The sequence below is a fragment of the Perognathus longimembris genome, chromosome 12 (genome assembly GCF_023159225.1).
Source record: "Perognathus longimembris pacificus isolate PPM17 chromosome 12, ASM2315922v1, whole genome shotgun sequence".
Classification (NCBI taxonomy): Eukaryota; Metazoa; Chordata; class Mammalia; order Rodentia; family Heteromyidae; genus Perognathus; species Perognathus longimembris.
In genome coordinates, this window is record NC_063172.1 from 13387846 (window position 1) to 13401392 (window position 13547).

At 42.9% G+C, this 13547-nt stretch overlaps 1 protein-coding gene across 1 annotated transcript in view; it reads left to right on the forward strand.

The window, feature by feature from the left end:
* Positions 1-583: 583 nt before the first annotated feature.
* Positions 584-13547, forward strand: part of Derl1 (derlin 1) — a 29156-nt gene continuing 16192 nt past the window's right edge. The window contains exons 1-2 of the mRNA XM_048359174.1: positions 584-946; positions 11543-11654. Coding sequence (XP_048215131.1) covers positions 794-946; positions 11543-11654 — 265 coding nt within the window. The 5' untranslated portion in view covers positions 584-793. The remainder of the gene's footprint in view (positions 947-11542; positions 11655-13547) is intronic.

Sequence of the window (13547 nt, forward strand, 5' to 3'; positions counted from 1 at the left end):
ACTCAGGGCCTGAGCACTGTCCCTGGCTTCTTTCAAGGTTAGCACTCTGTCACTTGAGCCACAGTGCCACTTCTGGCTATTTTCTATATATGTGGTGCTACCCTCAGCATGGTATTCTTACATAAGTCATCTCTTTTCTATACCTCTCCATCCCTGCTCTGCTACTCTATCCTACCCTATTTATTTTCCTTATTCTTCTCTGAGTTTTTTTTTTAAAAATTCTATTACTCCTTTGCTTACCATCTGTCCTCATGAGAATGTGAGCTCCAGGGGAGAAGGTACCCCATTTGTGTTGACAGCGGCAGTATCCCCAGCATCTAGATCCCTGCCCCACAAACATTCGAGCAATGAGTGAAATCTCCCACACCTGCCCCTTTAAATATCTTCCAAGATTCACCTGAAGGGTGAAGAAGGGCGATGGGCTTGGCCTTTTAGTTGGAGCATTGCCGTTGCCCCTGGCAACCACTGTTTTCCCACCTGCCAGGCCGTGGCCCCGCCCCAGGGATGTGGAGATTCCGCCCCAACGTAAAAACCCGGCGCTATCTCTTTAAGCCGCGGGGACGTCTGGTCACGTGGCCCTCCTCCACCGGAAGAGGAAGTTTCTCCGCGGAACGCCGCGGCCTCCGCTTGTCCGAATTCGGTGGCGCCACGTCCGCCGGTCTCCGCCTCGTGCACCGCGGCTTGGGCGGCTTCCGCCTCGACCCTCTCCAGTGGCGGAGCCCGCCGCGCAGTGCGGGGAGCCGGGACGGGCAGACGGGCGGCGGGGCGCAGCCCGGCCACGTGAGAGGCGAAGATGTCGGACATCGGGGACTGGTTCAGGAGCATCCCCGCCATCACGCGCTACTGGTTCGCCGCCACCGTCGCGGTTCCCTTGGTCGGCAAGCTCGGCCTCATCAGCCCGGCCTACTTCTTCCTGTGGCCCGAAGCCTTCCTCTATCGCTTCCAGGTACCGGCTGGCGTCAGGGCCGCGGACAGCACGGCGCCCAGGCGGCGGAGCGGGGCCGGCAGGGGGCGGGCGCGCCCCGGCGGGAGGGGCGGGACGGACGGCCAGCAGTTGAGGGCGGGGTCCGGTGGGTCCTGGGAGGCCCCGGGGGTCTGGGGCCGGGCGAGGGAGGGCGTGGATGCTGGGCGGGGACTGACGGGCCTTCCCGCCTCCGGCGCCCTGGGATTCTGGGATCGGTCGGGGATTGTAGTCCTTCTCTTGGATGACCGGAGGTGATTTGCACTTTGGGTCCACTTGGAGTGGAGCCCAGAGCCTCCCTCTGCCATCCATATGGGCGGTGTGGTGCCAGCTCGGGCGGAGGCTGTCCACTTGACCGACTTCTGAGTTTTCAAGTAAATGGAGTTTTTCTTACCGCCCTATAGCCGGGGTTTAAAGTCAGCTATACAAAGACTGAGCTTCTGTCTCTTCCTTACTCCCCATCCCTCCCCCTACTATCTGGCCTGTGGTAATTGAATGTATGAAGGATTGAGTAAAGGGTAAATTGCTTCAGAAATGGAAGGAAAACAGCTGAGAATATCATTCTTGGCAAGAGCTGTTCCTTTTATGGAGGTCGTCTTTAATCCACTGGATTCTGTGATTTAAAACCTTAACCAGTTGGCAGGTCAGATTCCTAGAAGTGACACTAATTCCAACACTACTTAACCTGTGGATGACACACTGTTGTCATCCTCCTCACCTCCCTGGGTGTTATTTTTTAGTCTCCTTTGCTGGCTGTTCTCATCTTCCTGACTTAAATGGCTGGATGTGTTCCAAAGGCGTTATAAGACATTTCATTCAGCTGTGTGGCTTTAAAACTCGATATAAGAGAAGACTAGTCACTTTGCAGATACAATATAGGTATCTCCAGTTTAGCACTCCCTGATTTTCAGATTTGTACATCCATCAGACTTCTGGAAATTGACATTTGGGTGACTAGCAATATCTCAGTCAATGTGGCCAAGTAAATTAGAAGCTCCATTACAAGAGAAGCTTAAACTCATAGTCATGGAGTCAGTCTTGACTTGTTTTAGGAATGGAGTGGGTGTGGTTTGTTACTCGAGCTAGGGTTTGTTTATGTATCCCAGGCTTGCTTGGACCTCATGATCTTCCTTCTTTTGCCTCCCCAGCGCTGAGATTACAGGCATGCACCAACATGCTAGAGTAGGCTTTTATTTTAGACACAAGGTTCTGGGGATGTGCTACCCTGCCCAGTTTAGAATTCTTTATCTCTCACACCTCACAATCTTTTTTTTTTTTGGTTAGGTCTAGGGCTTGAACTCTCTGGTCCTGGATGCTGGCCCTAAGCTTTTGCTCAAGGCTGCTTCTTGAGCCAGGGCAACATTTTGGCTATTTTGAGTAGATGTTGGAGATAAGAGTCTTACAGACTTTCTTGTCCAGCTGTCTTCCAACTGGGATCCTCAGAGCTCAGCCTCGAGTAGCTGGGAGTACAGGTGTGAACCTCCAGCACTCAGCTACACTTCACAATCTTATTAGAATATCCTTATCACTATCAACTCTACCTTAAACATAACCAGAATACAAACCCTTTTCATTCTCCAGTGCAAGCCGTTTTTGTCTGTATTTCAGTCTTCTTTGGACAGCTAGAGGGACTTTTAAAAAAAAACATAAATCACATCCTATGAGGTTGCCTACAGTTCTCTAATGTCTTTTCAACTCATCAAGTTGAGAGCACCATTGAAATCCATGGAAAATACCACATCTTCTAGCCCCTGACTGAATCCCTCCTTGGATTTTTTGCACATCTTGTCTGTCTTAGGAAGATAGTGACATATTCATTTGCCTCTTATATTCTTCAGGTCTCTGTCAAAATGCTGTCTTGTTGGCAGAAGCCTTCTCTGATAATCCTACATAAAGTAGTACTCTGTCTTCACTCCCTCTTCTTTATCTTTAGTTTTTCTTTCTTTTTTTTTTTTTTTGGCCAGTCCTGGGCCTTGGACTCAGGGCCTGAGCACTGTCCCTGGCTTCTTTTAGCTCAAGGCTAGCACTCTGCCACTTGAGCCACAGTGCCACTTCTGGCCGTTTTCTGTATATGTGGTGCTGGGGAATCGAACCCAGGGCCTCATGTATACGAAGCAAGCTCTCTCACCACTAGGCCATATCCCCAGCCCCTCTTTAGTTTTTCTTATACATGCCTTTTTGGGGGGCCAGTTCTGGGGCTTGAACTTAGGGTCTGGGCCCTATCCCTGAGCCTGTTTGTGCTCAAGGCTAGCACTCTACCACTTGAGCCAGAGCACCACTCTAATTGGAGATGAGTCCTACGGACTTTTCTGCCTGGTCTGGTTTCAAACTGTGAGCCTCAGAGCTCAGTCTCCTGAGTAGCTAGGATTACAGGTGTGTGAGCCACAGGCACCCGGCCATGTCTTGTTTCTCTTCAGAATGAGGTTCCATGACAACCACATCTTCCTGTCTTGTCTATCACTGTCTTTATTACCTAAAATTAAAGTAGTATTTGGCACATAGCAGGTGTTTATATATGGGAAATAGTTGGGCACTTTCTTTTTGTAAGTAGAGCTGTTACAGTGATTTGAGATATAATAGTGAATAAGACAAAAGATTCCTGTTCCTATGGAAAAACAGTGGAAAGGCATGTGATGGAGAGTGACTTAAGGGTGTAATATTTGAGACTGTTTCAAAGGATGTCTTTGTTAGATGGAGTTTTGGATACAGCCTTCCAGATAGAAGGAATAGTAAGTGAAAGATTTAATGGCAGGATCTCAGAATAGACAGAACACTGTGTGGTGGTCTGGATTCAGCTGTAGGAGTGCAGATTGCTAGATGAGGACAGGGAGTTAGCCAGGGGTAAAGTGAAGGTGGCAAAGTCTGTTAGAAGTAAATCATAGAGGCCCTTGTGGGTCATGTTTTGGTTTGGTAGTTAAGTAGAGATAAAGAGTCTCAGTGGATGTTCCTGCTCCAGCTGGCTTCGAACCACTATCCTCAAATCTCGGTCTCCTGAGTAACTGAGATCACAGGTATGAGCCACTGGTGCCCAGCACCTTTACTCATTTTTACATTTATTTTTACTTTTGCAGTGCTAAGGATCAAGCCCAGGGCTTTGTACATACAAAACAAGCACTCTCCTTTATTTTGAGGGTGATAGGAAGCCTGGGAGCCTTTTGAACAGATGACTGACAGATTTGCCTTGACTACTAAGTGGGATGGATTTGGTATGTGGGAAAAGGCTAGGTGATGATCAGAGACAGTAGACACAGGTAGGATGACCGAACTTAGAGGAATGGGAATAGATTAGGCAGGTAGAGTGGAAAAGGTTGTCCTTGAATGCCTGGTAGGTGAAGGAAAGAAGACTGCAAGATATCAGAGGAGCAGCTGAGTAGATGAGAGGTATTGAGACTGTGGGAATGTTTAGAGAGACTCAGGTTCGGTGAGGCATATGGATGGATGGTTATGCTTTGGCCATTGTTAAGCACTTTTTGTGCTGGTTCTGAGGCTCAGCATGAGCACTATCCCTTAGCTCTTGTACTCAAGGCTGGCATTCTGCCATTGAGCCACAACTCCACTTCCAGCTTTTTGTTGGTTAATTGGAGATAAAAGTCTCGTGACTGGCTTTGGGTGGCTCTGGTTGGCTTTGAACCATGATCTCTAGATCTTAGCCCCCCCCCCCCACCCCCGCCGAGTAGCTAGGATTACACTGGTGCCTGCCTCATTGTTAAGTCTTGAGATGCTTTTTAGGTATCTAGGTGGAGACGTCAGATAGGCAGTTTATGTCAGAACGTGACTGAGAGCACAGCCAGAGTGGCATACTGTTTTCTGTTATTTATTTCAGTAAATATGTGCTGGCAGAGTGTTGTACACTTGGTGTCTGGTGATGTGTTGGGTAATGGTGTGCACTAGGAACAGTGGTTGCATTGTTTTGTGAGAAGGTTCTAGGCAAAATTGGCTCTTGGACTCTTGCAAAAATCTCTTGCTTGTGTAGTCAGATTAGTAGAATATAGTCGACCAAAAAGAAAAACTGGGGGGAGGGAGGGGCGTCCTCCCTCCCTCTTTCCTTCCTTCTCTCTCTTTCTTCCTTTCTGTTTGTTGTTGGTAGGGCTTGAACTCAGGGCCTAGGTGCTGTTCCCGAGCTCTTTTGCTCAAGACTAGTGCTCTACCACTTTGAGCCTCAGCTCCACTTCCAGTTTTTGAGTGGTTAATTGGAGGTAAGAGAGCCTGGCTGGCTTCAAACTGTGATCCTCAAATCTCTGCCTTCCTAGTAGCTAGGATTACAGATGTGAGCCATTGGTGCCTGGCATGAATCGCCTGGAGATATGTAATGTTAGCTGTGGGGAGCTGCTGGGCACCAGTAGCTCACATCTATAATCCCAGCTACTCAGGAGGCTGACATCTGAGATAGAGGTTTGTGGCTAGCCCAAGCTGACACTCTTAAGACTGTTATCTTCAGTTAACTAGCAAAAAGGTGGTAGAAGTGATGTAGCTCAAGTGGTACAGTGCTAGTCATGAGGGGAGGAGGAGGAAAGCTGAGTAAGAGCATGAGGCCCTGAGTTCAAGCCCCAGCACTTTGTACAAAGTTGTCCCTGTGTTTGGGGTTATATTGCATAGGAATAAATAGATCTAATGGGGGGAAAAAGTTTTCCATCTTCCTTACATTGTTTCTGCCAGGCTTGTTACCTGCAGACTTGGAGAAGCAGCTGGCAGAGGGCAGGCCAGTGCATGGAAGAACTCATATCTGTACCTTGTCTCTGTTTCCTGTGACTCTAGTTCTGGTCCACTCTGGACAAGTTGAGCTTTCATCCCACCTGGAGGAATTAATTTGCAAATTACATTGTGGAGGAAAATCTGCATCATGTGAGGACTGTGGTATGCTTCCTTAGTTTCTGCAAGGAAAGGCTTATCTTTTCCTTTAGAAGTTTCCATCGATAACAGCTTTAAAAAGAGGAAGTTATTTTCCTCCTCATCAAAAGATTTCTTCTGAAATAGATGGGTACTAAAACTTGTTACATAGCTGCCCACAGTTCCTTCTCTAGTCTCAGATCCTCATTCTTGTAGTTCTTACACTCAAATAGTTCAGTGATCTTCCGACTGGTCCCTGGTTACAAGAGAGGTGGTAGTTTCCTGTTCACCTTGTGTTTTCTGAGATTGTTTCCTACAGTTTCATCTCTCACCATATCACCTTAATATCTGTACTATGCTTTTCTGTATGCTATCTCATTCAGTTCCCACATCATCTTGAGATAAGTGTTAGTTCATTTTATAAACAACTGCAGTTTTTCTATTTTAGTGAGTCAAAGATAGATCTTAGGTTGTCTTGTTTAAGTCTTCTGCTAAATATCTACCAAAAAAGAAAAATAAGTAGTCTAGCATTTTGGAAGATGATCTCTTTCTTTCAGGGATAGCAAATTACTTTTCCTTTCCTGCTAGAGTAGACTTAAGATCATAGGATTTCAGTAATTTGAGTCATGGTTTCACTAGTTGTGTGCCCCTTAAGTTATTTATCCTATTTGAGCCTCCATGTATTTCCCTAAAAGTGAGGATAATATAAAACCATATTAACTCTTTATCAATTTAATTCAGTTTTTTTTTTGAGAGGGGAGAAGAAGTAGAAATTACGTTACATGTGAAAGCTAATTGTGAGATAACATTCTAATTTCAAAAACCACAAAAACAAGTACCTTCAAATTGAGGAAATAGATTACCTTCTTAATATACCTCAAAGATCTAGAACACAAAGAAATATGCTGGGCACTGGTGTCTCATGCCTGTATTCCTAATTACTCAGGAGATTTGAGGATCACGGTTCAAAAGCCAGCTGGGGCAGGAAAGTCTGAGAGACTCCTATCTTCAGTTAACTACCAGAAAACTGGACGTGGAGCTGTGGCTCAAAGTGGTAGAGTGCTAGCCTTGAGCAAAAAGAGCTCAGGACAGTTCAAGCTCCATGACCAATCCCCCACCCCCCCCAAAAAAAATTCATGATTTTGCTTATCAACCAGTAGTAATTACTGTCTTCTCTTCATGGATAGTAAGACTTGTATGAGATAGGATTTTGCTATGTAGCCTAAGTGGGTCTAAACCCACAGTCCTCTGCTTCAGCTTGCGGAGTACTGTATTACAAAGCATGCATATGCTTTTCCTTGCATGGTCACATTTAACCTAATGACTGCAACCCTAGCAGGCTGATTTATGAGTGTTTGGGGACAAAGAGACTTTCACATGTAACTGGAGAAAGAATGAACTTGAGCTGTGGACTGAGAAGCGTAGTAGCAGCAGGGTTTGGGACTTAAAAGTCCTAGTGGGCTAGCATTTCAGCAGTCCTCTCCATTATGAGACACTGCTGTCCTCTTCTGTAGTCAGGCTACCTGCTAGATCATGGCTTTGTTCCTTGTTATTGCATCGTGTATTTCCTGTATGTATTTTATGCATATTGCACTATATTATATATAATGCAACAAAATATATTTTATATATATTCCATTTTGTACATTTTATTGCACTACTATGCAATAAAATATATACAGGAAAGTATATATTTATATCTTGTTGAGTTTTCAGAAATGTAATAAGCAGCATTTAGCTCAAGCAACAGCACTGTTAAACCTCCCTCTTGCTCCCTCTGGATACTACTTTCTTTCTCTCTTTTCAGGCAGGCACTTATAACACAAACTATCCTGGAACGCCTGCTCCTCCTGCCTTTATTTCTAAGTGCTAGGATTACAGGCATGTGTTAGCAAGCCCAGCAAATGTTGTCCTTTCTATAAATGGAATTACACAGCATGTGGACTTAGGTCTTGTTTCTTTTATCAACTGTATAAGAGAATTACAGACACATGTGGAGTGCTGATCTTCATTATTCCTCAGTGTAAATATATCATGATTTATATACCACTCTACTGTTAATGGATCCTTGGATGTATTCAGTTTGGGCTATTTGAAATTAGTGAACATAGGTAGTTCTTGGTACACACAGGTTTGCTTTTTTGTGCAGTTGATATTAAATGCCTCCTCCCCTTTTCTCTCTCTGTGCTGATCCTGGGACTCAGGGTCTGGGTGCTGTCTCTGAGCTTTTTTGCTCATGGTTAGCACTTTGCCACTTTAGTCACAGCTCCACTTCCAGCTACTGTTAATTGGAAATAAGAGTCTCAAGGATTTTCATGCCTGGCTGGCTTTGAACCTCAACCTTCAGATCTCAGCTTCCTGAATAGGATCATAGGTGTGAGCCACCAGCACCCTGCCTCTTTTTTGTTTGTTTGTGCTTTTTGGTGCCCAACTTGAGCCACAGCTCCACTTCTGGCTTTTTGGTGAATAATTGGAGATAAGAATCTTAAGGTCTTTACTGACTGGCTGGTTTCAAAACAAGATCCTCAGGTCACAGTCTTCTGAGTAGCTAGGAATACAGAACTGAGTTGCCAGTGCCAGCAAGCCTTTCAGTTTTTAAAAATGAAATTAAAGGACCTTTTCTTATCAATGATCTTTAAGAAAATTTAATAAATTGGCTTGCTACTGTTACTCAGACTTATTTACAGGCCCTAATTCAAGAGAGGGACTTTATAGATGATGTTAAATGAAGGGGTTGGACTATCAGTTTACTAACAGCATGTAGCATATAGGTGCTCATTTTCTTGCTTGGTACCCCATGTAGACTTCCTCTTTTCCTCCTTCTTCCTCCCTCTTCTCATCCTCTTTCTCTTTTTTTTTTTTTGGTCTGATACTGGGACTTAAACTCATTATATGATGATTTCGCTCACTGGCAGGCACTCTACCACCTGAGCCATGTCTCTGACCCTAGTCTGAATTTTAAGCCAGCTGATCCTTTTGTCTCAGACAAGTCTTTGTTTTTTGTTCTTAAAAACAAAACCCACTTTAGACACGGGATAGCATTGTCTCAGTGAGGGTGAGTATTTGGGATATTTTACTTGAGGAATGGCCACAGTCCACATCAACAAGCTGTTGGGCTAGGAACCAAAGAATACATCTTTTTGAAGGAGTTATGTACAAGAAACATTCTGGGTTAATGTGTTTTCTAAGGGGAGATCAGGGTGAATCATCTAAATTCGAAGGCCCACCTTTTCTCAGGAAGACACTGCACTTATTAAGTGTCTGGCTTGGGGTTGCTATGAAATCAAAAGGAAGTGTTCTCTGAAAGTCCTGGGCATGCGTGTGGCCCATGATCTTCTGCCTGTGAGTGCTGGGTTCTTTGTGATGCCCAGGTGCCCATTTGGCTTTCCAGAGTTGAAAATGTGCCTTTCTCCTCATGGCCTTGTGATTTATAAAGCCAATTCCTTATTCTAATTATTTATGTCAGAGGAAAAAGGGAATTTACAAAGATTACAAAAGTATATTATGTATATCGTTCTAAAGAGATGAGCTTTGTCCTAGTGTTTTCAAATTATAATTTTAAAGCAATACAAAAATAATGTCTGCTAGATCAGTGAACACAAGTATAACTCAAGGGTAAGCTTAATGAGCAGGGAGAGAAGTGAGGTATTTTGACAGACACTGATTTCTAAAGAACAGGTGCACACAGTGGCTAAAAATAGTGTTGTGTCATCAGTAGGAGAGAAAATATAGTCAGAAAAAAAAACAAATTTCGTTTCTAAAATCAGTCCTTGAGTAACTTACAGGAACGTGGGGGTAGTTTAAATGTGAATTTGTAAAAACCAGGTCAGCCAGAGTTGCTCAAAAGAATGTGGTAGTAATACACCCACATATATTCATTTATTTTTATACAAGCACCTTTATAATCCACTTTAAGTCCAGCCTTCTCCACAAGCATACAGTAAGGAATGCAGGAGCCACAGGGCAAATGTTATAGGGTAGATGAAGGAAGTGAATTCAGGTCCAAGTTTGCAAGGCCGAGGTTTTTTTTTTTAATGAGCCCAGCTGGAACATGCTTTTCATAAGCAGGGAGAATGAACTGACAGATTTCCTCTCGGTTTATTTCAGGATTATATAATTATTAAATTGTTAAATAGTAATATTTCAGGATTATATAATTGTTATGCTTCATAATACTGGTGTCACTTGGTGAAAGTCATTGTATAAAAAATAGGGGTTTAGGTCTTGGAATATGGCCTAGTGGCAAGAGTGCTTGCCTCGTATACATGAAGCCCTGGGTTTGATTCCTCAGCACCACATATATAGAAAACGGCCAGAAGTAGCCCTGTGGCTCAAGTTGGCAGAGTGCTAGCCTTGAGCAAAAAGAAGCCAGGGACAGTGCTCAGGCCCTGAGTCCAAGGCCCAGGACTGGCAAGCAATAAATAAATAGATAGATAGATAGATAGATAATAGGGGTTTAATGCTGAGCACTGGAGTCACCCTTGTAATCCTATTCAGGAGACTTGAGACCTGAAGTACTATGGTTCAAAGCCAGCCCTATCAGAAAACTCTCTTAAGACTTCATTTCCAAAGTAACCAGCCAGAAGCTGAGCGGGGTATACCCCAAGTGATACAGTACCAGATGTGAGCAAGCCAGTTAAGAGTGCAAGGCCCTGAGTCCAGGCCCTAATAACTGCCTGCACAAAGACAAACAAATAGTTTAAGTTCAAACCCCAGTATTGCCAAAAAGGAAAAAATTAAAAAAAGACAGAAAGAAAAAGAAAAATGAGGGCAGTTTGGAGTAGTTTAGTGTCACAGTTTTCTGGAATCAACATATAATTTGTAGTCTTTGTTTTGTAGTATAGGGGCTTGAATTCAGGGCCTGTGTGCTGTCCCTTAGCTCTTTTGCTCAAGGATACTCTACTACTTGAGCCATGCTACAACTCCACTTCTGGCTTTTGCTGGTTAATTGGAGAGAAAAGTCTCATGGACTTTATTGGGTAGGCTTTGAATAATGATTCTCATATCTCAGCCTCTTGAGTAGCTAGGAATTTAGATGTGAGTAATCATACCCACTTCATTGAAGTCTTTAAAATATAAAAAGATGCTATATTTTTCTCATAAGGCTAATAAAAATCAGTGTTCAGATTGGTGAATACAAAATACCCTAAATGGTGAGTATGTGTGGAGAAGACCAGCACTTATTATTGTAGGAGAAATTCAAATGAATTAAACGTTTCTGTAGACATTTGGTGATAGTTATCAGAGTAAGTGCATAGGTCTGCTGACCTAGTTGATTCACAGGGAAGACTCAGCTCAGGGTCAGTGAGGTTTATTTTTAAAATTAGCATATAGAGGGTAGGATTTTATAGTTACATCTTCACACAGTGTTAGACGTCAGCATATTCTTTTCTTAATTAGAGATGCTCTTAATTAAGTTTATGTACTTCGTTTTTGACATAGGCTTAAATTAAATTGTATGCCTGAGCTCAGTAAATACCAACCATGTACTCACATTGTATTAGGGTTTTTTTCCCACCTTGTTAGGAAATATTTGTTGCTTTTTTATGGTGCCTTTTTATTCCTTTGATTTACAAATTGGTGTGGTTGTAATAGTTTGAGGTTTTCAACTATTTTCTTGAATTGTGTTGATGAGATCATCTTGGTAGATCCTATTGAAAATGCTTTGTAAGGGTTACTTTTGTTTACTTAAATAAGAAGTAAAGGAAGCAGGTGTAGAGAAACTAACAGCTGTATTTATTTTGATCTGGACAGATTTGGAGGCCCCTTACTGCCACCTTTTATTTCCCCGTGGGTCCAGGAACTGGATTTCTTTATTTGGTCAATTTGTATTTCTTATATCAATATTCTACGCGACTTGAAGCAGGTATGTTATTTATCATTATTTTAAATGTTTCTGATATACTAATCCACATGTTTACTTACTTGGAAGAAATGGCAAAACTTCTGTACATGCACACTGACTATGCCAAGACTGCACTCCGTATTTACATTTGCTTTTTCCTACTTGGCTGCTCTCCACCCCTGATCTACTCTTCCTTCCTTTCCTCTGTTTTCCTTTTCTTTCCCCTCCCTCCTTCCTTCTTTTTCTTTTTCTTTGTTTTGTTCTTGTATGGTGTATTTGTGTACTTATTGCTTTCCATAATCGGAGGTTACAGTCACATAAGGAAATGAGTGTAATTCTTGTCACATCCTTCGTTTTCTCCCGTTTTCCCTTCCCTGGGATTCCCTCTCCCTTCTGTTTTTTCTTTCTTTTAAAAAAAATTTATTACCTTTGTCTGCACTAAATTCTTAATCCCCTTATCTCTGTCTCCAATGTAAATTACCTGTATGTACATATATGTATATTACAATGAGATTACAGATATATGCCTCCATTTCCAGCCTGGTTTTTGATCCTTACAACCCTAGGAGGTATAAAGTAGTAGTGTTGCTGTTTTACAGATGGAAACAAAGAGGTCAAAGTTGCATATCCTGCCCACCTCCTTAATGATTGTCATTTAACCTGGTAGTCATACTTATACCACAGAGCATTCCTTGTCCTTTTCTGTAAAAGTGGGCTTGTAGATGTATGTATCTCTTAGCTTGTGGTTAAAAATACTGCTTTATTCAGTTAAAAGCCTCCACTTTTTCTGTGTCATGCAAACACTTAGTTTTAGAATACATACAGTAGACCGTTGGTGTCCACTGGTGCCTGGAGCTCACTATTGAAGAAAGGCTGTGAATACACAGAATTCAGACTTCAGAGTGTTCTAGTTGATGCTTGATTCATTTCTTTTTCTTCATAACACCACCCAACTTCTGCTAAAGACATGCTGCCTTTCAGAAGATATCAGATTGTTGCTTTATAAGTGCATTAACTTGGCCTTGCTTTTTAGGCACCATTTATTGAAGGGCAGGGAAACAAACACTCAGCAGACCACAGGACTGTTGAAACAGATGTGAGGCTGTGGGAGCCTCCCAGAGCTCTGCAGCAGCTGAACTGGGCCATGTGCGCGTGGCGTGTGAAAACTTGGGAAATTGCGTGAAAATTTGGGAAATTTCTTTTGACTTCTAAAAAATGTATTTTTTTACTCTACTTGGTCAAAGCTGTGTGTAGTCAATCTGTGAATAAGGAGGGCTTACTGTAGAGATTGAATGTAGTGATTTGTCAGGTATGACTACCTGTGAGATGGTGTTCATAATCTTTAAAGGTGTCATACAGAATTGTTACTTTCTATAGTCTCTTTTTTTTTTTTTCAAACAAAAAGATGGATTTATTGGAGAAGTAAAAAGTATACTGACCCACCAGGGTCATGGCCCAGACTAGGGAGCTGGAACCTCCATTGTAAAAAGCAGGCTGGCAGCGGCTGCAGCCCATTCTATAGTCTCTTTAAGCATTTAGAGTAGCTTCCTAAGAAGCTACATTGATACAGTGTGTCAAAGTAGGCAAAGTTTAGATGGTTTCATAAAGGTGGCTGACTTCAGGGGCTTATTATGAAACTGGATTGGGGCTTAATGAAACTGAATTGTCAGTCTGTCATTTCTCATGTGGTTGACAGTTATGAGTCAGTCTCATAACAGCAGAGTCATAGTACAATTGGCACTTGGTGTCAAATACAACTTTTTCTTAAATTGACATTAGAAATAAATCATTTGAGTTTGGTGACTCAAGCCTGTAGTCCCCAGCATTTGGGAGGTTGAGGCAGGTAGATTGTGAGTTTGAGTCCAGCCTTGAATTACATTGGGAGACCCTGTTTACCGCCCCCCCCCCCAAAAA